The sequence below is a fragment of the Sphaerodactylus townsendi genome, linkage group LG07 (genome assembly GCF_021028975.2).
Source record: "Sphaerodactylus townsendi isolate TG3544 linkage group LG07, MPM_Stown_v2.3, whole genome shotgun sequence".
In the NCBI taxonomy this organism is placed as follows: domain Eukaryota; kingdom Metazoa; phylum Chordata; class Lepidosauria; order Squamata; family Sphaerodactylidae; genus Sphaerodactylus; species Sphaerodactylus townsendi.
In genome coordinates this window covers 103,382,761-103,410,414 of record NC_059431.1, presented here as the reverse complement: position 1 = coordinate 103,410,414, position 27,654 = coordinate 103,382,761, and the positions used below count along the sequence as shown (strand labels likewise).

Genomic DNA, 27,654 nt, shown 5'->3' with positions numbered 1-27,654 from the left:
GTTTTAATTGGAATGTTAGTATTATTATATTTTATTGCTCCGTGTTTTAATGATTCTACACCACCCAGAGCCCTTCAGGGATGGGGTCAGTGGTGGGATTCAGCAGGTTCGCACCACTTCGGCAGAACCGGTTGTTAAAATGGGTCTTGAAAACGACTAATTGATAAATTATTTGAATCCCACCTCCAGAACCGGTTGTTAAATTATTTGAATCCCACCACTGGCATGGGGCAGTATATTAAATTTGAATAATAAATAAATACATAAATAAAGATACTGTACTGAGGCGGTGTTACTTTGAACATTGTTGAACATTGAACATTTTTTTCCAGCCACAGGAGACTGATGAGCTCTATGATTATAAAGACCATTGATTCTTTGGAAGCTGAATATGGTGTTGAACAGAAGAAAAATCTTTCGATATCACTGCAGAAAAAAACTTATGCCTGACATGTTTTAAAAGTGCTTTGATCAGATGACTGTTAAGTGGGAAGCATTTTCAAAGAAAATGGATGAGAGATTTGGTAAACTATAGCAAACGTTCTCAAAAATGGAAAACCGCATAACAGACAAAATAAACAAAATGGAAAGCACTATAATGCAAATATCTGGAGAAATTAAATAAGCTAATGATAAAGTGGAAGTTTTGGAGAGTAAAGCAGAAGCTTTAACTAAAGAGATGGAAAGAGAAACGGACAATTTAGCTTTACTGGCGCTGAGAGCGAAAAAAATATTACTCGAGATTTAGAGCTATTCCTGAAACCTCAGATGAAGATATTAGACAAAGGATTATACAGACTTTTTGAAGGTTACGTTGGAAGACATGGAGAAGGAAGTTGACAAGGCTTACAGAATAAATTCTAGATTTCCTGTAACGTGAAACGTCCTGGGGGACACTGTGGTTTATTTTGTAAGGAAGAAGACGAGAAACCCAAACTTGCAGCAGCATTTCGACTCAAGGTTGTACATATGCAAGAGGGACAAAATAATTCTGAAAGAAATCACTATTAGAATCTTACACAAGAGAAAAGAATACACCTTCCTAACTGAAAAATGAAAATAAAAAAAGATTATGTTCTGTTGGGAAAAACTGGAGAGTTTATCTTTCACTTTTAAACAACAAAGATTCCAACTGTCTGTGGTACGAAAGCCATGAGAATACCCTGAAAGATCTAAACATGAGTCCCAGGAAAAGGAGGCTTTAGAAGATTCAGAGCAAGACTTACAAGAACAAAAACACATACAAGGAAAAGAAAGGGAAGATATTGCACTGATGTCATTTAACAATCTGAACCCTACCTATGGATTACGAATGTTTAACAGGGAATGTCAATTGAGCTAATGCTTCGCAAAAGACGAAAAGATCTCATCATTTGAAAAAAATCAGAACGAGACGAAATTTGTCTACAAGAGGCTCACGCTGGGGGGAAAAAAGGATATTAAATATTTGTCTCAAATCTTTGGATGAAGATTTTATTTCAGTTAGTAGTAAAACAAAAATGGTGTGGTGTGTATATTAAATGACATTTAGAGCTCTAACTGGTATTGAATAATGATGATGGTATATTTGCAGGGGTGGCAGTTCATTACTTGGGATTAAAACTACAGATCAATGGGAAAATATGCGGTTGAAGGACTTCAAATTTACAGCAAGTTCCAGTCTCAAAGAGAATTTCTATAAAATGACATATCCTTGGTATCCTTGGTATCAAGGAGCAGCAGTGGCATAGTGGCTAAGAGCAGGTGCACTCTGATCTGGAGGAACCGGGTTTGATTCCCAGCTCTGCTGCTTGAGTTGTGGAGGCTTATCTGGGGATTTCAGATTGGCCTGTACACTCCCACACATGCCAGCTGGGTGACCTTGGGCTAGTCACAACTTTTCGGAGCTCTCTCAGCCCCACCTACCTCACAGGGTGTTTGTTGTGAGGGGGGAAGGGGAAGGAGATTGTAAGCCCCTTTGAGTCTCCTGCAGGAGAGAAAGGGGGATATAAATCCAAACTCCTCCTCCTCCTCCTCCTCCTCTCTTTCACTAGAAAAATTAGCAAAAATCTATATACCAGATGTGTGCTGGAAATGTGAACCTCATGAGGGATTGTTTTACCATTTATGGTAGACTTGTAACAAAGCTGAACAAAATGGGTAGAAATACGTTCAATAATTCAGAAGATTTTAAAGACTAATATACGAATGAAACCAGAGGCTTACTTTTGGGTCTTATGGACAAATGGTTTGAAAAAAGATACACAACTTTGTTTTCATATATGATATTGGCAGCAAAAGTATTTTATATGCAAAAATGGGAAACTTCATTTGTACCCACAATAGAAGAATGGTTTGTCAAGATATTGGAACTGGCTTAGAAGGCTAACTTACTTCCTTGATTAGAGAGGTTAGAGGGAAACCCTTGTTGGACTTTTTGTTTAAAACAGAAAAAAATGACCTAATGATTTGTGGATTTTGAGGACTAGGAGAATATGAAAATAGATATAATAGAGAAAAGAAAGTTTCTTATTTAATTAGTAATGGATAAATAAGAACTAACTGAATTATATTTCTATGTTAACTAGAGAACAAGTGGTAAATTTCTAATTGTGTTCATATTTGGCACAGAAAAAAAATTGGAAGCCTGGTCTTTTTATTTTATTGTAGAGTTTTTGTCTGTTTAACTGTTGTTTATCTTTCAAAACTTTAATACAATTATAAAATAAAAAACTCTTTATAACATCTAGTCATTTGTAGTCTCCTTGCAAGCTGAAAGCCCACAGAAGCAGAATCTCCAAGGACTTTAGTCATTTAGGAATACTGCACCAATTGTCCTATTTCCTCTCCTCTCCTAGCTGTTTCTTAGCCACTCTGTTCAATAATTCCTCAAGTCATCCACGTTCTTTTGACCATAGTCTTACATTGTAGCAGGATTACATCTAAAAGGTTCTACATTTAGGAGCCCTACTGACCATGATTGAATCTGCACAGTATGACCTCAAAAGCCTCTTCGCATAGAAAGGTTTATCACAATTAGGAAAGCAATCTATTATGGAGCATTTGACTAATGAAGAGCCAGAGAACCACTATACTGGGTCTCAAATAAACATGGTAGTACAGTTAGTTGAGGTGCAGCGGTCAAGAAAATTGTATGCTTCCGCATTAGAATATAGTCCCAAACAAATATGAGAATTATTATTCATTTTTCTGTGCTGCCTTTGTCAAAACCATTATTTTGTGCATAATTGAACATGGTACTTTGATACAAGAGCATTTATGGTTCATTGAAAGACAATCACCAATACTTGCCATGTGCAAACTGACAGGCACTAGGACTCAAGTGGAGCATTCTACAAGAAGGAAGGTCTGACAACTCTACTAACATCTTTTTTTGAGACACAGTATTCCAACCACTATGCCACATTTTAGCAGATGTCCACAAGCAATGCCCCATTTAGTTTGTTTTATGCATATTCTATCTTGCTTGGGGGGGGGAAACACAGCAACACAACAGGATCATTAAGTGTGTAAGCATGAACTGCATACAAAACTATCAGGGATAACCAAGAGATGGTATGCAAACCACATATCTCCTTCAACAGCAGTATCAAGTATTAAGCAAGATATGATAAAGATACGATTAAAATGTTGTCGTTTCATTCCCAAGGGAGGAGGGAAAAGAATGATTGATTTCAAAAAGCAAGGCACATGCATCCCACATTTCAGAACAGATCTCGGAGTTTTGTATATCTTTCCAAGACTGGCTGCTACTCGGGGAGCTTATTAAAGAGCCCAACCACTCAAAAGAAAGATACATCATATCACGAAATCCACTTCTGCCCCATGGACTAAGCACGTCTCAGAATATTATATTGCAGGAACGACAGGGGAAGTCAAGTTTTGTTCAGAATTTACTTGAAAAAGGTGAACACCCCATGGTTTCCGCAAACCTCTCAAAGAAGCTGCAAAGCTAGACTGAATAAACCCATCACAACTTGCAAGCAAATTCAAGTTGAATCGGTCTGAATGGAGAAAATAACACACCATTTGCTACAAGATGTTTTCACCATAAACAAGCCAGAACACCAATGAGAACACCTGAATACACAGAACTAGCCTTGGTGTACACGGTACTCCATTCTGCAGTTCACAGGAACTAGCAGCATCGAATAATGTATTTCCCCTGCCTAAGAAGTAGCCTGCATACAGAAGGCTACACATCAAGTAGAAGGTATCTTACAGTACAGAACACTCCGGTCTTTGAACCACAAGTACAAAATTCCAGAATCAACAGGCTTTCAAGCATACAAAAGTTGTCCTTAGCTGGGAAAAAAGCTAATGATGATGCAGCCTTTACCAAATTCATTATAAGCAGAATCAAAAAAAGCAAGTAGCACAGATTTGAGCCACACTTTGGAGATCTCAGCGTATCTGCTTACTTCCATACAGTTCAGTTATGCCTAACAGAAGGCACATAGACCATTGACGAAAATAACAAGAAATGAAGGAAAGTAATGAAACAACCATACACGTGGTTTCAAACAAATGCTTTGGAACAAACATTGAACATAACGTTGACGCTCAGAAACATCTTCATAAACAGAACACGACCATGCAAATCCTTAATTTAAAGCCAAGGTCTCTGTCTAGGAGTATGTGGGTTTCACAAAAATAAATACAATGTTCACTCAAGCCAGTCTTTTCTGCCAACGGGGAGAACTTTGGCTAAGCGACTGTCGATGCAATATAAGGAACGCAGGTGTCATCAGAAAATAGTTTAATTATTTACAGAATGATTTCTCGGAATGATTACATAAAATACAGAAGAAAAAAATGTACACCTCTCACAGACTCGAGACAAAGATGCTGAGCAAACTCACAGCTGATAAGGTAACTAAAGCACTTTGAATAAGGCAAACATTGCAGTAGTAAAAAAAAAGAAAGTTATAAAAATCACACAGACAGTGGTGAGGGGGAGAAAGAACAGAATTGAGACTGTATGGTTCTTCAAAGAAGAACCACCACCCCCCTCCCCGAAATCAGGATTCAAAATGAAAGATCGCGATTATGCATCACCGGCAGCCACCATTCATATTATCGGTGTGCCCCCCATCTGACGTGGCCCCGAACTTCCCCCACCCGGGGTACCAACTTCCTGGTGTTCACACACCCCGAATTTCATCTACTTAACGCTTCCCATTCAGTGTCCTGTGACAGACAGACAGACAGACAGACAGACAGACACACACACACACACACACACACACACACACACACACACACAGAGTGGCTTGCTGAGTGTATAGTTTCAGAGTGTGCAGGAACCGGGAAGGGCTTTTTCTCGCTCCCTTCCTCAAACCTAAGGAGGCCACAACCAACAGCACTCAAAGATTCGGTTTTGCTGCCAATACATTTTGATATCTACCCTCCTGCAAGAGGGAGCATGTTAAAAAAGTGACTTGGATCCCTGGTTTTCAAATTCTGACCACGCGTCGTTCAGTTCCATGAAGATCATTTTGGCATACTGTTCGTAAGACTGTCCTGTGGCCTGGGAACAAAAGGGAACTGGAGTTAGAATTTGACGGCCCAGTTTTGCATGGTCAAAACTGCCACAGCTTCAATCACACATGATTATTCTGCTAATCCTAAAAAGGGGAAAAAAACCCCGAAGGAAGCCATCCCGGAACTACCAAGTCAGTGATCTTAGTGCAGTACCTGGGGAGTAATGGCACCCAATAATATGTTTCCGGAGGCCTACTTGTTTCTTCAAGTGTAGGGGAGATAAAATTCAGAGGGTTATAAACAGAAAATAAGGACTGCCATGTGATCCTTACTAGCAGAGAACTAGATTATCCCAAACAGCTGTGTCACAGATATACTTGTTCAGCTTGGCCATATCTGGAGACCATATCTTCAGATATGGCTAAGCTGAACATGTCAGTGAGAGTGACCAAACTCTCCCCCTGAAGAAGAAGAAGAAGAAGGAGGAGGAGGAGGAGGAGGAGGTTGGATTTATATCCCCCCTTAAAGGAGACTCAAAGGGGCTGACAATCTCCTTTCCCTTCCTCCCCCACCCCACAACAAACACCCTGTGAGGTAGGTGGGGCTGAGAGAGCTCAGAAGAACTGTGACTAGCCCAAGGTCACCCAGCTGGCATGTGCTGGAGAGCAAACAAGTAGGGGCCTCACCTTCTCTTGCGCGTGGGTGGTGCTGGAGGTGCTGGTCTGTGTGCATGTGCTGAGCCTTCATGACTCACTGGTCACGTGGGGGGCTGATTTGGTGTCCCTCACATGACCAGTTGGTGTGCACCCAGGGACATTGGGTACCCCATGTCACCGGGCAGATACGCCTCTGCCGCTCAAAACAGAAGCCTGAGCTATAAGACTGTATTATGTTTTCTAAAGTACATGGCTTTGAACATGGACTCTGCCTCCTGCGAGCCCAGGTCTGAGAGCTCAGTCTTTCTGAGACAGAACGTGCCTTCCAATGGATGGAGTAGACAGCAAAGGAGGAAATACTAATTCAGGAGAAAATACTACTGGAACACAGCCATACAACCCGGAAAACACACAACATCCTAGTGATTCTGACCGTGAAAGCCTTCGACAATACGTTAGTCAGCGAACGTTCACATCTAGTGGTCCACAAACTAGACATACTTCTTGTCTGCCCGTTAGCTATTATTCATCAGTAACTTGGCAGAGGCTGCAGCGGAAAAGCCACAGAGACTCACCTTATCTGGGTGAACGACAAGGACCGCCTTCCTATAGTACTTCTTGACTTGGTCTGGGGTGACGAGGTCAGCCATGCCCACTGGCTTCCATTTCGTCTCACCTTCCCAGAGCACCGTGTGAAGCGTGGATAATAAAGCTCTAATATTTCTCTCTTTCCCATCAATCCAATCTAGAATCTAGAGAAAGAAAAAAGGCAATGCCCACATAAGCAAGATAATGAATGAATCTAGCAGCCGATCCTCCCAAAATATTCTAGTTACCATCTTTGGAAGGTGTGGTCCGCTGAAAGGAAAACAATCTAACTCAGCAAAGGGTTGTGGTGGGTTTTCTGGGCTGTGTGGCCGTGGTCTGGTGGATCTTGTTCCTAATCCACCAGACAACGGCCACACAGCCCGGAAAACCCACCACGACCAGTTGAATCCGGCCGTGAAAGCCTTCGACAATACATTAGCAAAGGGTGTTCACATGTTCACAACTGGCCATGTGCCTGTCAACCTCTAACAAGCAACAGGTGTCTCAAGGGGATCAGAAAGGACGTTTCTGCCCATTGGATGAGGTCTGGCTCTCCTCCTTTCATGCCACAAACGGACATGAGACTAACACTGATACTTTTGAAAGTTCCAAATGTAATGGCTGCCTTAATTTTAGCACGAAAACATCTCAAGGGAGAGAAAGGTCCATTTGTATGTATTCAACGAAGGGCGTGAAAACGTATTTTATTACCGTGTTTCCCCAAATATAAGACAGTGTCTTATATTAATTTTTGCTCCCAAAGATGTGCTATGTCTTATTTTCAGTGGATGTCTTATTTTTCCTGTGTTCTGTTTGTCGGGCATGCTTCCAAACAAAAACTTTGCTATGTCCTACTTTCGGGGGATGCCTTATATTTCGCACTTCAGCAAAACCTCTACTATGTCTTATTTTTCGGGGATGTCTTATGTTAGGGGAAACAGGGTATTACACTGAACCTTCTGCGATCATTCTCCATTCTGTGCTCATATGCAATGTTAACCTCAGCATTTTTTGCTGTTCCATAAGGCACAAAAGCCCCCCAAACCCTTGGTGGATTGGGGTAGACTATATTCAGAAGCAAAGACGATCCCACTCTAAAAATGCTGCAGACAGAGTTTGCACTTTTCTCTATTTCAACCCAGCTGCCTCAACCCTTGAACATTCAAAGCTGCTTTAAATAATCAAACCATTGGTTGATTTTATAGTACAACTCTCCTAAGCCTATTCAGTGGACTTAAAAGAGGGTAACCGCATTGCAACGTTAGCCTAGTAGTCACTGACTGGAACAGAGCCGCGTGGCGTAGTGGTTAAGTGCTTGCACTGCCACTCACACAGACAGGAGTTCGAGCCTCCTGTGGGTCAGATATCCTGGCAGCTGGCTCATGGTCAACTCAGCCATCCATCCATTTCTTGGTCAGTAAATGAGTACCTAGCTCATAGCTAGGGGGTAAAGAATAGCCGGGGAAAGCAATGGCAAACTACCCCACAAAAAGGGCTTGCCTATAAAATCACTGCTTGCAGTGGTACCCCAGGGTCAAACACGACTGAAGGGGAAACTTTACCTTTTACCACTGACTGGCAGTACTTAGGAAAGTGGTGGCGAACCTTTGGCACTCCAGATGTTATGGACTACAATTCCCATCACCCCCTGCCAGCATGGCATGCTGGCAGGGGGTGATGGGAGTTGTAGTCCATAACATCTGGAGTGCCAAAGGTTCGCCACCACAGACTTAGGATAAAGGCCTTCCTGAGTCTTGTTTCCGGAGTCTGAACAACAACCAAAAAAGGGGCCAAGGACTGGACCTGGGATCTTCTTCATGCAGAGGACATGATTGGCCACCAACCTATGGCCCCTTTTCTCCTCCACGACCACTTAACCTTTCCCATACTACCTACAAACCTTCCTTTAACACCCATCCTCGCCAGCTGCTTATCACACGCTGTCCCCTCCTCCGCTTTAATCTCCACTTCAATCTCTCTCATTTATAACACAACCAATTCGCTTCCAACACACACGGAGTAACAGCACCCTGGAATACTTCTACAAACCTTTAATTTTAGGGGATCCATATCTTTAGACATTTCTTGCTTTCTCATCTCCGCAATGGTCCTTGGTCCTTTTTTGTCTGATTTGGCTGAAAACCCTTGATTGGACAGCAGATCCTCAAAATCGCTCTCTGAAACTTTGGGCTTTTGACCTGTTCAATGAGATCAGGATTACGACGTTTCCTCACAAAGCAGAAAGAGACACAGAAGTGAAACTGAACTGTCCCGTTTATCATAGTTAAAAGAAACTGGACATCCAGTTTCCAGTTGGAAACTGCAGCAGGGGTCTCCAAACTGGTGCCCATGGGAACCTATCACACCAGCTTACATGGTGATTGGCCAAGTATTTTCAGAAAGTAGGTGGAGCTGGACGAGACCACAAGGGCCATCGAGGCCAACCCCCTGCCATGCAGGAATAGGCAATCAAAGCACTCTTGACAGATGGCCATCCAAAGAAAAGAGACTCCACCACACTCTGAGGCAGTGTAGTCTACTGTCAAACAGCCCTGACGGTCAGGAAGTTCCTCCTGATGTTTAGGTGGAATCTCTTTTCCTGTACTTTGAATCCGTTACTCCATGTCTTTGTTTCTGGAGCAGCAGAAACCAAGCTTGCTCCATCTTCAACACGACATTCCTTCAAATATTTAAGCACGGCCATCATATCACCCTTTAGCCCCGTGGTGGCGAACCTTTGGCACATGCTGGCAGGGGCTGATGGGAATTGTAGTCCATAACATCTGGAGTGCCAAAGGTTCGCCACCACTGCTAGCCTTTTCTTCTCCATACTAACATACCTAGCTCTCCCTAAGCCACTCCTCATAGGACATGGAACCCAGACCGTTTACCATCTGGTCGCCCTCCTCTGACCTGTTCCAGACCCGGATCAAAGCTTCAAGAAGCATGCCCCACCTGCCAAGAGAGGAAAAAAACCTTACCAAAGCCTGGAGCTCTGATGCCCCTCTCTTCCCGCTTTCCAATGACGCTGAAATTCACAGTGTAGTTCGGTTTTGTTTGGGTTGCCTCGGGCTTTTGGACTTGTTTTTTTCTTTTGTTTCATGGCGGTTTGGGCATGCCACTGGGTTGCCATGACGCCAGCTTCGCTTTGTGGCTTCCCGGCTGGCCACTGACTCCCTGCTTTCTGGGACTGAGTAGACTTTGCAGCAAAACCACTCGCTGAGAATCCTCCACTGGAAGCACCTGGGAAACAATGTGGGCAATTTAAGTTGAATTCTCCATTTTCTTTTGAACAACAGGACACAAGTACTGCCTTGCACACTCTGGAGTCCACTGGCACCATGACTTAAAAGCTGCAACCTTGAAGTGACACAGCTGACAAAAGTGTGCAAGCATTTCTTTATGGACTGAATCACAAGCTCAGCAGTAAGAAAGAAGGGGGAGGGTTCCTGGTGCAGACATAGTGATGGCCAGAAGAGCAGATGGCTTTAATATAGGGAAATTCATGGAGAGGAGGAGGAGGAGGAGGAGAGAAAGAAAGAGAGAAAGGAAGGAAAGAAAGAAGGAAGGAAGGAAGGAAGGAAGGAAGGAAGGAAGGAAGGAAGGAAGGAAGGAAGGAAGGAAGGAAGGAAGGAAGGAAGGAAAAGGAAAGAAAGAAAAAATAAAAAGAAGGGAAAGGAAGGAAGGAAGGAAGGAAGGAAGGGAAGGAAGGAAGGAAGGAAGGAAGGAAGGAAGGAAGGAAGGAAGGAAGGAAGGAAGGAAGGAAGGAAGGAAGGAAGGAAGGAAGGAAGGAAGGAAGGAAGGAAGGAAGGAAGGAAGGAAGGAAGGAAGGAAGGAAGGAAGGAAGGAAAAAAGGGAAGGAGGGAGGGAGGAGGAGTTTGGATTTATATCCCTCCTTTCTCTCCTGTAAGGAGATTCAAAGGGGCTCACAAACTCCTTTCCTTTCCCCCCTTACAACAAACATCCTGTGAGGTAGGTGGGGCTGAGAGAGCTCTGAAGAACTGTGACTAGCCCAAGGTCACCCAGTTGGCGTGTGTTGTAAACACTGAGACCATCTTCTTTCTCATAATCCATCTCAATAAGGAGTTGGTGTGGGCTAGTATCTAGAGTGTTGGACTAGAAGCTGGGATAATCGGATTCTAACTCTGTTCTGCTATAGAAAGTTTGTTGGAGTAGGTTCACAAGGTTCTTTTGCGGACAGAGAGAGGATGAGGAGAGAATGATGTGATACTTCCCTTTGGGTCTTGATTTGAGGGAAAGGTAGAAAATAAATAACAAAACTTTAAAATAAAGGTGATCACTGTAGCTGACCAAACGCCTCTCTTACAAGCAAGAAGCAAGACACAGCAATTCCTCTGCACTGAATCTCAAAACAGAGAGGCTGTACACTCACTAGTGATGTGGACTGTTTCTCTATGGGGTGGCATTTGGTAGGCAACAGGAGTTAACTGAATGTGGTGCCCCGATTCGTTTTTTTAACGACTACATTTCAAAATCCACCTAAAACACACAAAATGTGCATGCCCCCTAGCTCTACCCTCCCCACCCCCTTTGTTAATAACCCCTCCCACGCTTACTTGGAAGGCCAGTTCGCAGGTTCGCAAGATCAGCAAAAGGGTCGAAGTTCTGTGATTTTGCTTGGCTGAAGGAAAGCCCAGAGGAGACACTCGTCGGGCCCCCCGTTGTAAAAGCTTGTCCTGCGCCATGTGACAGAAAACCGTTATGAAAACATTGTACGAGAAGCCGAAAACAGTTTCACCACAGCAACGGCAGAGAGCCCTAACATGGATGTTCCAGGCTAGCTTGATTTCCTCAGAAACTTGGAGGCACAACAGGGTCGTCTTCGGTTTGTATCTGGAGGGGAGACTACCAAGGAATACCAGGGTTGCTACGGAGAGGAGGCAGTGGCAAACCACCCCTGAATGTCTCTTGCCTTGACAACTCTATGGAATCCCCGTAGGTCAGCTGCAAGTTGACTGCACTCTCCACCACCAACCAGGTAGCATCTAGACTGGGAGTAGATAGTCGCTAACGAAGGAAGAAGTAGACACTCCATCTCACACCTGAGGGACCGGATCTCCCCTGTACTGCCCCATTAGGCCCCTCTGCTCCTTGGAGGGGAGCCTCTTGGAGGTTCCTGGCCTGAGAGTTATCTGGCTGGCCTTGACGAGGGCCAGGGCTTTTACAGCCCTGACCCTACATGGGGGAACAGGCTCCCTAAGGAGACCAGGGCTCTGCGGGACTTAGAAAGGTTCCACAGGGCCTGCAAAACAGGCCTGTTCCGCCAGGCGTTTGGCCAGCCGGGTCGATCTAGGCCTCCCATGGGTACAGGGGAGGGAACTGTCACCATTTGGATCAGTTTATTTTAATAATTGTTAGACAGTATTTTAAATTGTATTTTAGATTGTGTTTTTATTGCTTATTGCTGTATACTGCCCTGAGCCCTTTGTGGGAGGGTGGTCTAAAAATCTAATTAATTCATTAACAACCAACCAAACAAATCCCTTCCCGCTCACGCAACATATGGGCAGTAATACTAGTCCATTGGAGCAGCAGTGGTGTAGGAGGTTAAGAGCTCGTGTATCTAATCTGGAGGAACCGGGTTTGATTCCCCGCTCTGCCACCTGAGCTGTGGAGGCTTATCTGGGGAATTCAGATTAGCCTGTACACTCCCACACACGCCAGCTGGGTGACCTTGGGCTAGTCACAGCTTCTCGGAGCTCTCTCAGCCCCACCCACCTCACAGGGTGTTTGTTGTGAGGGGGGAAGGGCAAGGAGATTGTAAGCCCCTTTGAGTCTCCTGCAGGAGAGAAAGGGGGGATATGAATCCAAACTCTTCTTCTTCTAGTTCCCTTATGAGGCTGTTTTAAAAACCCTGCAATTATGTAAACCATGTTTTGACCACTCTAGAAGTGCTAGTAAGATTATTAAAGCAGGGACTCTCAGTTCAGTCTGCCTGAAAATTCATAAAAGATAGACTGGAGCTCTGGATCCAATTTCTAGATTCCAAAGGCTGTACCCTAAATCTCCTCTGTACCTACCTGTCAGTTCACTCAGGATCTTTTTAGGTCTGAAACTGCAACTGTAGTCAAGAGAAATATGCTGTTTCCACAATTTCACAAAATCCAAGATTGGCCCTTTCTGCACAACCCAAATAAAACATCTTGCAAACATTATAAAAAAGAAGTGTTTTCACTTTTTTGCCATCTAAGTGCAGAAAAATAAAGCATTTGCAGCGGAAATTTGCAGCACCATTTTCTGCCGCTTCAGGGAGTCTCCGTGCCGCCCATCATTTGCTGAGGGCTTCCCATAGACATTTCCTCAGTCGGCATCACGCCCGCCCACTTTTTCAGTGTTTAAAGTACACAAATAAACTTAATTCTGCCTGGCCATTACATAAATGTGTCATTTGTCCTTTGTTTTCAATGGACAAGCAGAATGTTCGCGTTATCGTCAGGCAAAACTAAGCTTATTCATGCACTTTAAACACTGAAATAGTCGGTGGCCAAGATGCCAGCTGAGGAAACGTCTGTGGGAAACACTCAGGTGATCGGCATGGAGAATCTCTAAAGTGGCGAACAATGGCGGGTGTGAGCTGCAGAGAAAACAAAAGGGGAAGCTTTAAACCGAGGCAGGAAAAATAAACGGTGTCCTGCTCTCCGTACAGCAGCAAGGAGACGTCTTGAACCCATCTTGGGGGGAAAAGATCACCAGTTGAGCGTTTTCAAAATAAAACAGGTTGAACTGGAATAAAACGTCCTGAAGACATTTGGAGGAAAAAGCTGTGCAGAACTCCTCCACAAATCACTTCTTTCAACATCCTCACTACGTTTTATTGGTGTTGTGCAGAACAAGTCCCTATTACTATAGCAAACTGTTCCCTATATTTAGACTATTTAGAAGTAGTGTCAAAACATCTTCATAGGAGCTCATATCCCTCAGAGCTTTAACACACTTGCACAATCCTGTGCCTGTCTGCTGAGAAGTGAGCCCCCCTACTTTCACTGGGGGCTTTCTCCTGAGAAAGTGCACTTGAAACTACCAACTCACAGTGTAATCCTACGCATAGTTCCTCCACTAAGGTTGTGGGCCGAGTAATTGGGAAAAAGGATGAAAGCCACATAGCACAATACCTTCAAAGCTGGACTTCTTAGGCTGCGATGGTGCTGGATTGTTGACCGGTGCGGTATCTGCCCACGAATCCCACCCACCTAAGAGGTCAGGCTGGCTTGCTGAGGAAACTATTTTTGGTGGGTCTGATGACAAATTCCCTAGAAGGGCAGAAACCAGAGTACACGGCATTAGAGTTAAAAATGTGGAAGACTCAGGACAATAAACATGCTTAACATTATGGTGTTAGGTTTTTTTTTAATAGTCCTTTAGATTTGAAGAAGCTTCTTCATAGAAATGGATCGGCATCAACATGTTCCGAAAAAGGAAGCTTACCCATCCTCTAACACAGGGGTCTTCAAACTATGGCCCTCCAGATGTTCAGGAACTACAATTCCCATCAGCCTCTGCCAGCATGGCCAAGTAGCAGGGCTGATGGGAATTGTAGTTCCTGAACATCTGGAGGGCCATAGTTTGAAGACCTCTGCTCTAACACATAGGTGCCAAACTCGCGTCCCTCCAGATGTTATGGACTACAGTTCCCATCATCCCCTGCCAGCATCAACTGTAGCCCATAACATCTGGAGGGGCGCAAGTTTGACAGCTGTGCTCTAACACTCTATACAAGAAATCAGACTCTTGCCAAACACAATTCTTCTCACATTTGCACTTGTCCTTTTCCTCCACATAGTTCCAGGTATGTCAAGAGTTGTCTCATGGCATCCTCTCCAACCCACATGGTCAGCCAGACCCAAAAGAAAAAGATTTGGTGGATCTAACCACACCTCGTGAACTTCTGGGTACCCCTCTCCCTTAAGCCTCGATCATCCTTCCAAGTCAAGACCAACAGTCTATGTGCCTGTTCAATGTCAATATATTGTTTTTAGGATGCTGCTAATCGGGTCAACATGCCTCTCTTCCATCTGCCAGCAAACAAACTGGCACGCGCTATTAGCCCTAAATGGTGCACCATGAACGGCAGAGAGTCGTTCACTGACCTATATAGCTCAAACAGCGAGGGATCAAAGATGAAAAGTAATTCAGAAATGTTAATCGCAGCCACAGAACAGCCAACGATTCACAAAAACCTAAATCAAGGCGGCTGCCATCCTCTCAAGTCCGACAATGCATTTCTGAACAGGAGCCAAGGAAGCACTCTACTCAAAGCCAGGCCCTTTCAGCATTGGGAAACGGCTGCTGTAAACAAAGTGTACGAAGAATGACTTCACTATCTCCTGGAGAAATGTCCGTGTCCTTTTCCGTGCCCTGCACACATGCTGGTTCAATACCACGTTCACAACCCCACATCAGATAAATGGGGCTGTATGCCCTTTGTGTCCTAAATGTATCTAACAGACAAGATGACTGAACGGTGGTTGGTGAGGAACATACAGGTTTATATGATTTCTGAAGACCAGTTTCCTTCCCCTTTTGTATGACAAGAACTTGGTGTGTCTCAATGAAACAAACTGGCAACAGGTCCACAGCACCCAAGGCAAGTACCTTAACGTAAACATCTGGATTTCACGAAGCAAGGAGCAGAAACGGCCCTCAGTTTAGACAGTTCAAATATTTTAGAGAGTCTATCAACAGTTATTATAGAGTTCCAACTTGGCCATGAAACTTCCTTTAAAAAAGCCTTCACACGGCCCTTCACTTGAGCAACCTTCTTATTTTTTGAAAATTATGGACAACTAGGATTTCCTGAGAATCAAAAGATGGGCAACATCAGATTCCAGCCTGTTTGACCCGCTTGCCTACATCCAACCTGCACTACCAAGAAAAAAACATAATACAACCATTCAAAGTTTGACATCTTCTGACCCCTTTACTTGCTCTGCAGGACCACGTAATTGATGGTCTAAAGTGGAGGTGGGCAACCAGTGGCTCCAGAGCCTCATGTGGCTCTTTTGCTGCTCTACAGTGGCTTCCTGAGGAGCAACTCCCTGGACAGCTGATGACCGGCCAGAGAAGGGTCCCCTTGCCAGTAAGTCTGATGGCCCCAGGAGCACTGAAGCGTGAGGCAGGACAAGTCCTGATGAGGCTGATGACACAGGGTCCATCGTCAGCCCCAGAGCTGAGCAGTGTTAGCAGACAGCCGGTCAGGCAGAGTAGTGCAGGCAGCACAGACTGGTCCAGCGGTCAGGGCCAATTGCCTGTGGAGGCCACAGAACCAGGCAAGAGTGGCAGGCCAATAGAAGAGCCGGCTAATGGTCACCAAGAGAGGGGGAGATTGAGGGTAAGGGAAACTAGTAGAGGGAGTGGGAAAGAAGCCAGCAAACAAACAAACAAACAAACAAACAAACAAACAAACAAACAAACAAACAAACAAACAAACAAACAAACAAACAAACAAGGAAGGAAGGAAGGAAGGAAGGAAGGAAGGAAGGAAGGAAGGAAAAGGAAGGAAGGAAGGAAAAGGAAGGAAGGAAGCAAGGAAGGAAGGAAGGAAAAGGAAGGAAGGAAGCAAGGAAGGAAGCAAGGAAGGAAGGAAGGAAGGAAGGAAGGAAGGAAGGAAGACTTTTAAGGTGCCACGGGAACATTTTTTGTTTGTACAATCTTGGTCTCAGTGAAGGGAGGGAGTTTGCGAATAAAGAAGGGGAGGCAGATCCAAGTGTCATCGTCAGGCTGGCAGAAGGCTCAGAGGTGGGTGTGGGAGGTGACCAAAAGAGGGCGGCAGCAGATCAGCATGTTCAAGAACAGTTTTAAAGATGGAATGATCCAAAGGCAGAACTATAAAAAGGGATGAGGAAATCGTCACACTCAAGTTACTTAAAAAAGAATGCCTGCAGAACTTTTGGGGTCCCTGATGCTTGATGGAGTAGTGTAAGACTGTCAAGACATTCAGATATTTATACTGTTATACTTGATGCTGTTGTGCGATGTTTGTTGATGATTTAGGCCATTTTGTGATGTTTTTCATTGATGTTTTGCTGATGGATATAATTATTGATGTTTTGTTTTATGACTGTTGTTTGCCGCCCTGAGCCCTACGGGGGAGGGTGGGATATAAAGTGAATAATAGAAAGATAGACGATAGAAGAAGATAGATAGACGATAGATAGACAAGGAGAGCTTTACAGACATAGGCAATTCCTTAGTCTTGTGAGGGGAGGGAGCGAGGGGGGAGGGGAGAGGGAGAGGGAGAGAGAGAGAGAGAGAGAGAGAGAGAACATGCAAATTAGCACAGGCACCTCAAACCTACTTTGGGTTATGAAATTTCTCCACTTAAGACATTGGAGCACTTTTGCTACCCCCTGGAGCAAAATAATGGAGGAGGAATCTGATATAATTAATTATAGCTCAGTGGAGTAGGTACAGTTCTTCACTGCCTGATTAATATGCAAAACTGTTTAAATTGTTTTTAACCTTTATTACGTTTTGATGTTGTACTGTGATTTGTACACCGCCCGGGGCCCTTCGGGAGTGGGCGGTATATTAAATATGATATATAAATATAAATAAATACATAAATAAAAAACACCACTCAACCCACATTCATCCCAACACATACCGGTAAATGTTTTCAACTGAACAGCTATTCATGCTTCAGACCCACCCAATCCAAACTCACTACCCTTACTAATCATAACCCACGTAGGGCTCCACACAGGACCAAACTAATACAAACGATTACAAAGACCAAAAAGAAAGAAAGAAAAAGAAATCTGCTCTCCTACAAAGCCACAAATACAGCCAATGACGTCCTTTGAGGTTTCCGCTGCAGCCGCTCACCTAGCTGAACAACCAGCCTGTCCTCCGAGAAGTTCAGAGCGCCAGATCTCAGAGCTTTCCAACGGCATCCCACCCAACAGCCTGCCAAGAGGGCTAGGGAGAGCACACGTGGGAACTGCCCTAGAGTAGACCACCAACGGAGTTTCAGGGCTGAGCAGGGATCTGGGTTTTAGTTCCCCCACATCTTCGATGAACACTCAGGCCACTGAACCACACTGGCAACCAACAAGGCTGATTAATTGAGAAAACAAATATGATATCTCCTCCATTTGAGATACTGGACCCCTGGCTCTAGGTAACGTTCCCATCTATCTAGCACGATGGATATTCCTGTGCCAGAAAACAACAGCCAAAACGCATCGGTGATTTAAGGGAAGAAATAAACGGCACATCGTATATATCTCAACTGAGCCGCCAGGCTCTCTGAATGGCCCTGGGCCAGTCACTCGCCAAGCTAATTTATCTCAGAGGATGCTGTGAGAATAATCTGGAGGACTGACTCACGCTTGTCACCCTGATCTCCTTGGGGGGGCGGGGAGGGGAGGGTCAAATGTAACAGGTATTTTAAACAGTCCCTATTTTAAATAGAATCTGTAACAGAGGGCACTTCCGAACATACAGAATAATGCGCTTCCAATCCACTTCCAATGCACTTTGAAGCTGGATTTCACTATGCGAAATAGCAAATCCACTTGCAAACCATTGTGAAAGTGCATTGGAAGTGGACTGACGTTGCATTGTTCTGCATGTGCGAAAGTGCCCGAAGTCTGGGTCACAAGGTAACGGAGAGTTCCGTCGCCCTAAAAAAGTATTTCTTGTTCTATCTACTCCATCACACACTCGGCTTGAGGGCATCGTCACCTCTCTTACCAGCAGGCCGTGCAGTTTCATCAGGTGACCTCAAGTGGTCACTTTAGAAAGACTCTTCCATTTTCACTTAAGGTGGAGAGCTGATGCTATTTAGGTACCATTAAGCCTTTTTTTTTTTAAGAGGAGCTTTTCCTGAGCCCACAAGTAGCTATTTATAGGATTAACAAGGAGAGCAATCCAACAGGAAGTGTTATGTGCACTTCTGCACTCCCTCTAGCAGAGCCAAGAGGATCAAGGTTATTTAGGAAGCCTACCTAATAGCTTCCCACTTTACACATCCTGCTGGAGCCCACAAGCAGACGTGGAGAAAGTGTGGCATTGGCAGCGGACGACACAGTTGCTGCTCTCCGATTTCCAAAACTCCAGAGACACTGGTGCAACTTGTAAACACTTATTCTTAGTATCACAGAGTTGGAAGAGACCACAAGGGCCATCAAGTCCAACCCCCTGCCATGCAGGAATACACATTCTTCCTTTAGAATGAAACGAAAAGATGACCACGAGACAAGCATCGGTCAACAGAGGATCTGCCTTTTCATATTTATTTTTACACTGTACTATTTATGCTATGAGCTTCTTGGGCATGCAACTGAAGCACGTCTGGCCTCATAGAACTGAGATTTAACATAGAGCTATACAGTTATGCATCTCCATTTCCCTTGGATTCTCCAACTTGTGAGCGACTTTCTAAAATGAACGTAATTAACTGTGGCATCATTGGTTTTCGAGTTTTTATTATTTATTTTAAAAAATTGTTACTCTGCTTTTCTTCATAGAGAGGGGAGGGTCGAAGTGAAGGCAGAAACTGGGGTGCTCTGTGGTTTCTGGGCTGTAGGGTCGTGTTCTAGCAGCATTCTCTTCTGACGTTTCGCCTGCATCTGTGGCTGAAGATCCTCTGAAGATGCCAGCCACAGATGCAGGCGAAACGTCAGGAGAGAATGCTGCTAGAACACGGCCATACAGCCCGGAAACCACACAGCACCCCAGTGATTCCGGCCGTGAAAGCCTTCAGCAGTACACTGAAGGCAGAAAGTTAGAGTGGCCAATAGGATTTCAGGTTAGGGACAACACTGCTCTTTGGCCAGTCACAGAACATCTTTCTTTTGCATTGATTCTTCCACCCCTTGTGTTCTCTCTGCTGCATGCAGTGCACCATCTCCAGCAAGGGAGGGACAGCAAGCATCTCTGACAGAGATACATGGCGAGGGTGGCTCCAGGGTGCCAAGAGGTGGCTCTAGGGTGCCAAGATACATGGCTCTAGGGTGCCAAGAAGCAGGCGGCAGAGAGAAGGGTCACTTATCAGCAAGATGACTGATGCTGACGAGTGCCCCTTCAGGACAGTAGAAGACACCGGGCTCTGCAGGCTGCTCAAAGATGCCTGTCGCTGGTACACGTCTCTTTCTTGCACCATGGTGAGCAGCAGGAATGGGATGTCCTCATTGTCCAGGGCTGCCAGAAACCACACGAAGGCACTGTTTTCCTGCATACACAGGAAATCTGCGCATTCAGCCTGCCCTCGGGGAAAACCTGCGTACCTCTCATTGATGGTGCACTGGTGTCAGCACGATGACGACGTTCTGGGTGGGGGTGGGAAGACCAGCACTAGGCAGGGCTGACAGGCTGCCTATCAGAGGGCTCTGCTCCACACTGAGATTCTCAACGAGGCACACGCATCAGACAACATCTCTGCCGCCAATGACGGACAGCTAGCAGTCTGGGTACACAATGACATCACCATGGGCTGTGCAGCGACTGCTGGCGGAGCAAACCTTCAGCTGGTGGCAATGGAATTGGGACTGAAGCGCATTTACTGTGCAGCCTACCTTTTCTATCTCATAGTTAAGCATGCCTTGGGCCTGGGTACTGTAGAGAATTTCAGGCTGGTTGCTGCAACTCGTGCCTTCCGGCAGCTCCTCCATAAATGCCGCCATCTCATGGGTCTCTTCTCATGTAGTGTGAAGGATACTCATTAGTCGCATATGAAGCAGGCACTGACTGCCATGCCGGAGCACTGCCTGATCGGTGACGTCAACACTCTCTGGAACGCCACCTACGCCACTCTAGAGCATTTGGTGGCGCAGAAGGGAGCTTTCACCACCTTGTCCCATGAGACCAAGGGGGTTCGGAAAGGCAGCCAGCTCAATTTGGACAAGTGGTTGGCTATCTTTCACCAGGTAAGTCTCTGCCACTCAGGTGGAGGAGTAGGGAATCAAACCCGGTTCTCCAGATTAGAACCCACCTGCTCTTAACCGCTACACCACGCTGGCTCCAGGAAGCATCCTCAAAAATGGTGCCTGCTAACATTTTTGCAAGCACCGATTTGCTTCTCGAGTCTTTGGGAATGCAACCCACAAGGCACCGATTGAAACTGAGAAACAGGGAGCTTCCGGTCCTTCCTACCGGCTGGTTGACCGGCAAAGTGCTGAGCTCAGTCCAGGCAGGTGCATCAAAGTTACATGCCCTCTGTTCAGCCACAGATTCATTCATGGCTCTGGTCTTGGAAACCTCTCCCTAGGGACCCTCTGGGAACGAACCCTCTGCTTTCTTTGGAATAAAAAACCCAAAAGTCTACCTTCTCAAAATTAGAGAGTCTATCCCAGGCTCCCCCTGCACCCAGGGCAGGAAGTGATTCACAATTACTCAAACACTCCTTATGTATCTGCAGGGGCCACCCGCTCAGAAGCAGATGCTTGCATTTATGGTATCACACTTAGCTTGGATTCTACCAACACTTTATGACTGGTCTCAACTCTGGGGTATCCACTTCATAGCAGTGTCATCTACCCTTGCCTAATACGCCAAAACTGACCAGAGGGTCAACAGTGTTGGACACAGATTTCAGCTCACGTTCGTAATTTCCTAGAGAACAATGTTAAGAACTTGTACGGCTAACTACGAACTTCGCGCTACTTGCAATTAGTTGCTCTTTCAGACAAGGACTAACCATGGATCAGATGAAGCCCCCAAAGCAAGTGTGGTATTTCCAGTGGTGGGATTCAAATAATTTAACAACTGGTTGTTTAAAAGCACCATTTTAACAACCGGTTCTGCCTAAGTGGTGCGAACCGGCTGAATCCCACCACTGGGTATTTCCCTTTCACCTCTTTTCTACTGGTGGCTCTGCAAAATTTCAGTTAAGGTGCCATACAACTTGGCTCAGAGTTGCATTTTGGGAAAAACATCAGTTTCCAATCTGTAAGGAGCAGGATGTTGTTCGAATTCCCCAGCGATGCCTAAGTAAACCTGCTCCATAAATAAATACGCTCCTTGCTGCGAAATGGGGTTAACTTCTTCTAGAGCGTGTCCAATTGCAAAATGGCCAGTTTCTTTGCAAAGGAAAGTTTCTGGCCCTCGGATCATTTTCTGACTACTCTGGGTTTAAGGTGTTGCACAGCCCCCCCTTCCCCCCACTATTCTGAATGGATTTTTTTAAACAATCTGGCAATGGAAAGCTTATGAAAACAGCAACATCAACTTTGGCCTGCTAGATGCTAATCCCCCTTCAGTAATCTGACGGCAGCCTGCTACTCAGCTAGCTACCATGGGACGAAGGGGGAGGAAGGAGATCATGTCGAACGCCCACTTACCTAAATTAAGGAAGTCCGTGCTAGAAGAAGGAGGCGGAGCACTGTGGGTGGAGGGGAACATACCCGATGCTGGTGGTGCATTTGGATTTAGGAAGTCACCAAAAAGATCAGGAGTGTTAAGACTTGGATTGTCGGGACTGGATGATATTGTAAAAGGGTCGAACGGGTCAGCTAAAAATAGAGAAGAGAAAAAGGAACACAAGCACACGTCTGTATTATTTGAGGTTCTTCACGGAGGAAAAAGGCATCAACAAAGAAGTCCTTTGAACCTCCTGGAAATAAACAGGATGAGAAGGTATCACATAGAGCATACCATGATCTTTCTTTTTAAGCCAGCTCTGCTCTCTGCCATCCCCTCCTCCCCACAGTAGGGATTAGTCACTATTATACAACATAAGGATTGCCATCAGTCACCCACAGGAAAAAAAGGTGATCTTCTCCAACATAATTCTTCCTACACTAATGCATTCAGCATGCTAAGCCCCCTTGTTCCCCCATACAGAAAATAAGGCTCTAAAATTTGCTACTCATGTCAGACCCGTCATCATTCTGCAAAGGGGGGGGGGGCACCAAGTTATATGTGGAAATCACGAGAGGAGCAGTCAGCAGAATAGAACTACACAGTCTTCTTGCAAAAAGTAGCCAATTTACACTAATCATACTAACAAATGCAAAAGTCCTACCATACCAGTCTGAACAAAAGGCATAGCCGATTTCTCCCCCCCAGAAAGACGAAGGATACAGAAAGGTGGTGTCCAGCCAGAAGTTGCTTTGCTGACCACAGCCCAGCGGTAGCTAATTGGAGTGGCTCAAGGGAGACTATTTATACTCGGCAGGGAGCGGCCTGAGATGGCTAGCAGGAAGTCCAGCTCACACGTTACCTTGCTTCTGCCGCACTCAAGGGGAACACGATCCTTGAAGGATCGGGGCTATTCTGCCACTCTCAGATGCCGAGATTTTAGAGCCTCAATTAGAAAAGGCACCTCGGAAGGAAGGAACAAGGCCCGTTTTCAGAAACATGCATCAAGCTTTGTGGCATCTTGAAGCAGGTACCGCTCCCCCACCCTCCATTTTGGTCAACCACCGAGAGAACCTAATAACGAACGAGCAAGTTTCCCGGAACCAGCCAAGACTCCAGCCATAACCTTGTGCCTATCATCATTCAAAACAATCACAGCTCTGTTACTCATGTGACATCAAGATCTATCAGCAAGCAGCATGACAACATGTCTTCCAATGCACCTTTTGTTCTCATTAGGGACTGGGGAGGGGGAGGGGACATATTATGGTATCACAAGCCACACCTCCAACTCCATCAAGTTTTAATGAAAAATCCAACAACTAAGCTTTCCAGACACAAGGAGACAAAGACAAGTCATTATTAAATCTGATAATATACAAATAAATCCATTTTTAAAATTATATTGTCGGAGATTAAGAAACGTGCATGGTCTCTCAAACAGAATGTACCTTGTGGAAAGTGCACCTGAAGGTCACATTGCTCTGAACCTGTGCTGAATTGGCCCATCTCCCAGCACCCAATTTCCAGCCATTTCTTCAGCCAGGTTCTTACTACCATTATGATGAATCATTTAGAGCCAGTGTGGTGTAGGGTTAAGAGCAGGTGGATTCTAATCTGGAGAACCGGGTTTGATTCCCCACTCCTCCACCTGAGTGGTGCAGGCCAATCAATCAATCAATCAATCACAGTCAATGACCAGTACAACAAAACAAATATACATATATTCCACAGTTACCATTAGTACAAACTGTATGTGTACGAAAAATACACTAAAAACACAGATCAAAGATGAACATAATCTGTGCTATATGCAAAGGGAGTATTATTATTATTATTATTATTATTATTATTATTATTATTATTATTATTATTATTATTATTTGCATGGCGCAGGCTTATATGGTTAACCAGATGTGTTTCTGCAATCCTACATTCCTGCTGGGTGACCTTGGGCTAGTCACAGTTCTTCGGAACTCACTCAGCCCCACCTCCCTCACAAGGTGTCTGTTTTTCTTCTGCGGAAGCATACTCTTCCTCCACACCACTACTGACCACACTTACATCTTTAGGTGGGAAAGGGTATCGTTTAAACCAGTAGAGACAGAGGTCTTTTATGCACCTATGGACTGCCTTGCATTAAGTGCCTGTCCCTTTTGGGTTGGATTCTTGATTGCACACTCGTTTTGGCTTCTTTGGAAGTCACAGAGTCTCAGATCAGAGAAGCTCCATGGTTTCCAAAACAGGGCAAAGTCTAACTTTTCCTTCCCTTCACAGGGAAGGCCAAGGGAATTGGGATGGGTTATGCTTCCTTCAGGTTTTCCAGCTCCTCCCCACCTTCCCTTACCCACATAATGGCTCTTCCAACTATGACCGAAATGGCTGTTTTTTAAATTTTCGCACTTCAGGTGTATCAATGGAGCAACAGACTGATGAAATTGACGTGGTCTATTGCATTATCGATAAACTCAACCCAGCACCACAAACAAACAAACAAACAAACAGGCAGCTAGCAATCTCCTCAGAGGGAGACTGCACAGAAACAAGAAGGAAGCAGCAGGCGGGCCAAATGGCAGATTGGATCAGCGCAGCTGGGGAAGCTGCGCTCCAAACAGAAAATCGTGGGAAACCATACCGAGAAGCAAACAGACTTGTCACAACCAGTAAATGCACAAAAGAAGAAGAAGAGTTGGATTTGTATCCCCCCTTTCTCTCCTCCAAGGAGACTCAAAGGGGCTGACAAACTCCTTTCCCTCACCCACCCCCACAACAAACACCCTGTGAGGTGGGTGGGGCTGAGAGAGCTCTGAAGAACTGTGACTAGCCCAAGGTCACCCAGCTGGCACGTGTGGGAGTGAACAAACTAATCTAGTTTACCAGATAAGCTTCCACAGCTCAAGTGGCAGCGCGGGTAATCAAACCCGGTTCTCCAGCTTAGAGTGCACCTGCTCTTAACCACTATACCATGAGGTTCAGATGACGGGAGGACATTCAATTTGAATGATGTTCGATATGCACTGAAGTCTGGACCTGTCCAACACCAGGAGCGAGCAACAACTAACACAGCTACAGCACTGACAAAAGGCCTAGTCAGACATCAGTCTAAAAGAGAGAAGTTCAAACGACAACTGTGGAAACCATAAGCACCTTTTTCACATATCAAATACTAAAATGGAAGGCAAAGTAGACTGCAAATGGATTTCTCTACCCCTGCAACTTGCCACTACTCCTTCCATTTTGGGGTGTGACACAGAGGGCACTTGTGCACATGCACTTTCAATCCACTTTCAATGCATTTTTGCAGCTGGATTTTACTGTGCAGAATAGCAAACGCCACTTCCAAACCATTGTGCAAGTGGATTGAAAATGCATTATTCTGCATGTGCGGAAGTGCCCAGAGTCAGTCAGATTCTATGACACAGGTGTCAAACTCGCGGCCCTCCAGATGTTATGGACTACAGTTCCCATCACCCCCTGCCAACATCATGCTGGCAGGGGATGATGGGAACTGTAGTCCATAACATCTGGAGGGCCACGAGTTTGACACCCCTGTTCTATGAGAAGGTGAACACATTTCTAGACAGATCTGTCTGACCGCTCTTCTTCCTGCATGGGGAAAGCAGATGAGGAGAGGGCAGGTGAAAACCCAAGACTCCCTCCCATGATCATTACACGCACCTCACACGTCTGAAAGAAAAGTCTGATCAGGCCAGTCAAAGCAGCTCCAGGAAAAACGCTGACATTTCTTGGTTAGGGTGTTGTGGGTTTTCTGGGTTGTATAGCCGTGTGGCCGTTGTGGGTTTTCTGGGTTGTATAGCCGTGTACAGTAGCATTTTCTCCTGACATTTCATCTGTATCTTCAGATGCCAGCCACAGATACAGGCAAAATGTCAGGAGAAAAGGCTACTGGAACCTGGAAAAACCACAGCCCCTCTAGGGATTCTGGCTGTGAAAGCCTTCGACAATACATTTCTTGGTTGTGTGTTAAATTGCTCCCTTTGCCATAAGCCCGAGTCAGAATCTGAAACAGCGTTTCTGCTGGTCATCACATCCTTCTAGAATGCACCTTTATCGCTAATAAGGAATCCATCTTGCTTTTAAAGCTCTTTCTGGCAGGAGAACAGAAGCTCAGGACGTGCCAAGTAGAGGCGGAATGCCAAGTAGAGGCGGAATGCCAAGTAGAAGGCGGAATGCCAAGTAGAAGACGGAATGCCGTCAGACACTGGACATTCTCCCCTGCCAGCATTCTCTGAAACAGCCAACCCGTTTTCCATTTTGTTGTCTCCAGGGAAGTGAGAAACTTGTTCTTCAGAACAAAAAGGAAGAAAGGTTGTGTCAGGTGCTATGCCTCCACATAGACAGGCCTACGTGACCTAAAGGCATTAAAAAGGGTAGACAGACTGCAATAGAAAAAGGGTCCTGTGAACAGCTAGGAGAGGTCTTTTCGGCCTGCATTTCTTTAGACTGAAATCCCAAAGGAAAGGAAAGCCTCCGTTACATACCTGTGGAAGAGGCAGCTACGGTCGGAGGAGAAACTCTCTGGGAGCTTGTCGCCGGCTGAGCCTGGCTTCCAAAAAAGAAATCGGCTCCTCCTCCCAGAAGGTCCGCAGTAGAGTCCTCTGAATCCTCTGCAGCACCACCAACAAACAGGTCATTCAACAAGTCCGCATTGCTGGAGGAACTCTTCATTTCTGAAGGAGGCTGGAGCAGCTCTGACGGAGCTTCTGAATCCAGTCCAAGCAAGTCAACGCTGTCTTCCACCAGGGTCTCCTCTGACTGTGGAGTGGGAATTTCTGCTTCAAAGAGCGGCTCGCCGTCTTCCTGCTCCAGTGTGTGTTTCTCCATCTCCTCAAGGGGCTTGCCGGGAAGCACCGTGAACTCCTCCTCAGAAAGGTCGCTGGCGTCCCTTTCGTCCATTAGTCCGGGACTCTCTTTTGAAAAATGATCCTCCAGTGCGGCTTCAGAAGCCTTGCCCTCTGTTCAGGAGACAGAATGCTGTTGAACCATCCTCACAACAAAGCTCATTTCAGTGGCTTTATATTCCCCCCAGTCGATTTTTCTTGGAAAGCCACTTTGATAATGGAGGAAAGGGTGGAGGCAAAATTCCCAACTCCTTATCGACCTACTGACTGGCTGTCGGGTCTTTTCGACCATTACCCTATTCCCTTCCTATTTTTCTTTTGGTGGGGAGATGGGAGAGGAAGAAAGCAGCGCTGTGCTATTCAGATACGTTGTAGGAACTTTCCACTTGCAAACCCTTACTCTATTTAAAGAAAACCTGGTCGTTTTGGGTCATGGAGGGAATTACAACTAAGTTTCACAGCAGTCTTCTTGCACTTAGATCCATGCCCAGAAAACATTTCTCAACTAAACAGAAGACCCCAAACTAGCAGAGGCCCCTTCCGCACACACAGAATAATGCGTTTTCAATCCACTTTCACAACTGTTTGCAAGTGGATTTTGCTATTCTGCACAGCTTCAAAGAGCATTGAAAGCAGTTTCAAAGTGCATTATTCTTTATGTGCAGAAGGGGCCAGAAATACATACTGCAGGTAAAACCTACAGGAACCCAGGTATTAGGCGACTAACAAATGAAGCACAGGGA

The 27,654-nt window shown here is 45.3% G+C and overlaps 1 protein-coding gene across 1 annotated transcript in view; it reads right to left on the bottom strand.

The window, feature by feature from the left end:
* Positions 1-5,247: 5,247 nt before the first annotated feature.
* The window catches only part of GAK (cyclin G associated kinase), a 94,712-nt gene continuing 72,305 nt past the window's right edge, over positions 5,248-27,654 (bottom strand). Inside the window, exons 17-25 of the mRNA XM_048504419.1 lie at positions 26,552-27,025; positions 22,031-22,201; positions 13,862-13,999; positions 11,306-11,425; positions 9,835-9,971; positions 9,710-9,800; positions 8,778-8,926; positions 6,716-6,892; positions 5,248-5,530 (exon numbers count right to left, since the gene is read on the bottom strand). Of these exons, the coding sequence (XP_048360376.1) occupies positions 5,429-5,530; positions 6,716-6,892; positions 8,778-8,926; positions 9,710-9,800; positions 9,835-9,971; positions 11,306-11,425; positions 13,862-13,999; positions 22,031-22,201; positions 26,552-27,025 (1,559 nt within the window). The 3' untranslated portion in view covers positions 5,248-5,428. The remainder of the gene's footprint in view (positions 5,531-6,715; positions 6,893-8,777; positions 8,927-9,709; positions 9,801-9,834; positions 9,972-11,305; positions 11,426-13,861; positions 14,000-22,030; positions 22,202-26,551; positions 27,026-27,654) is intronic.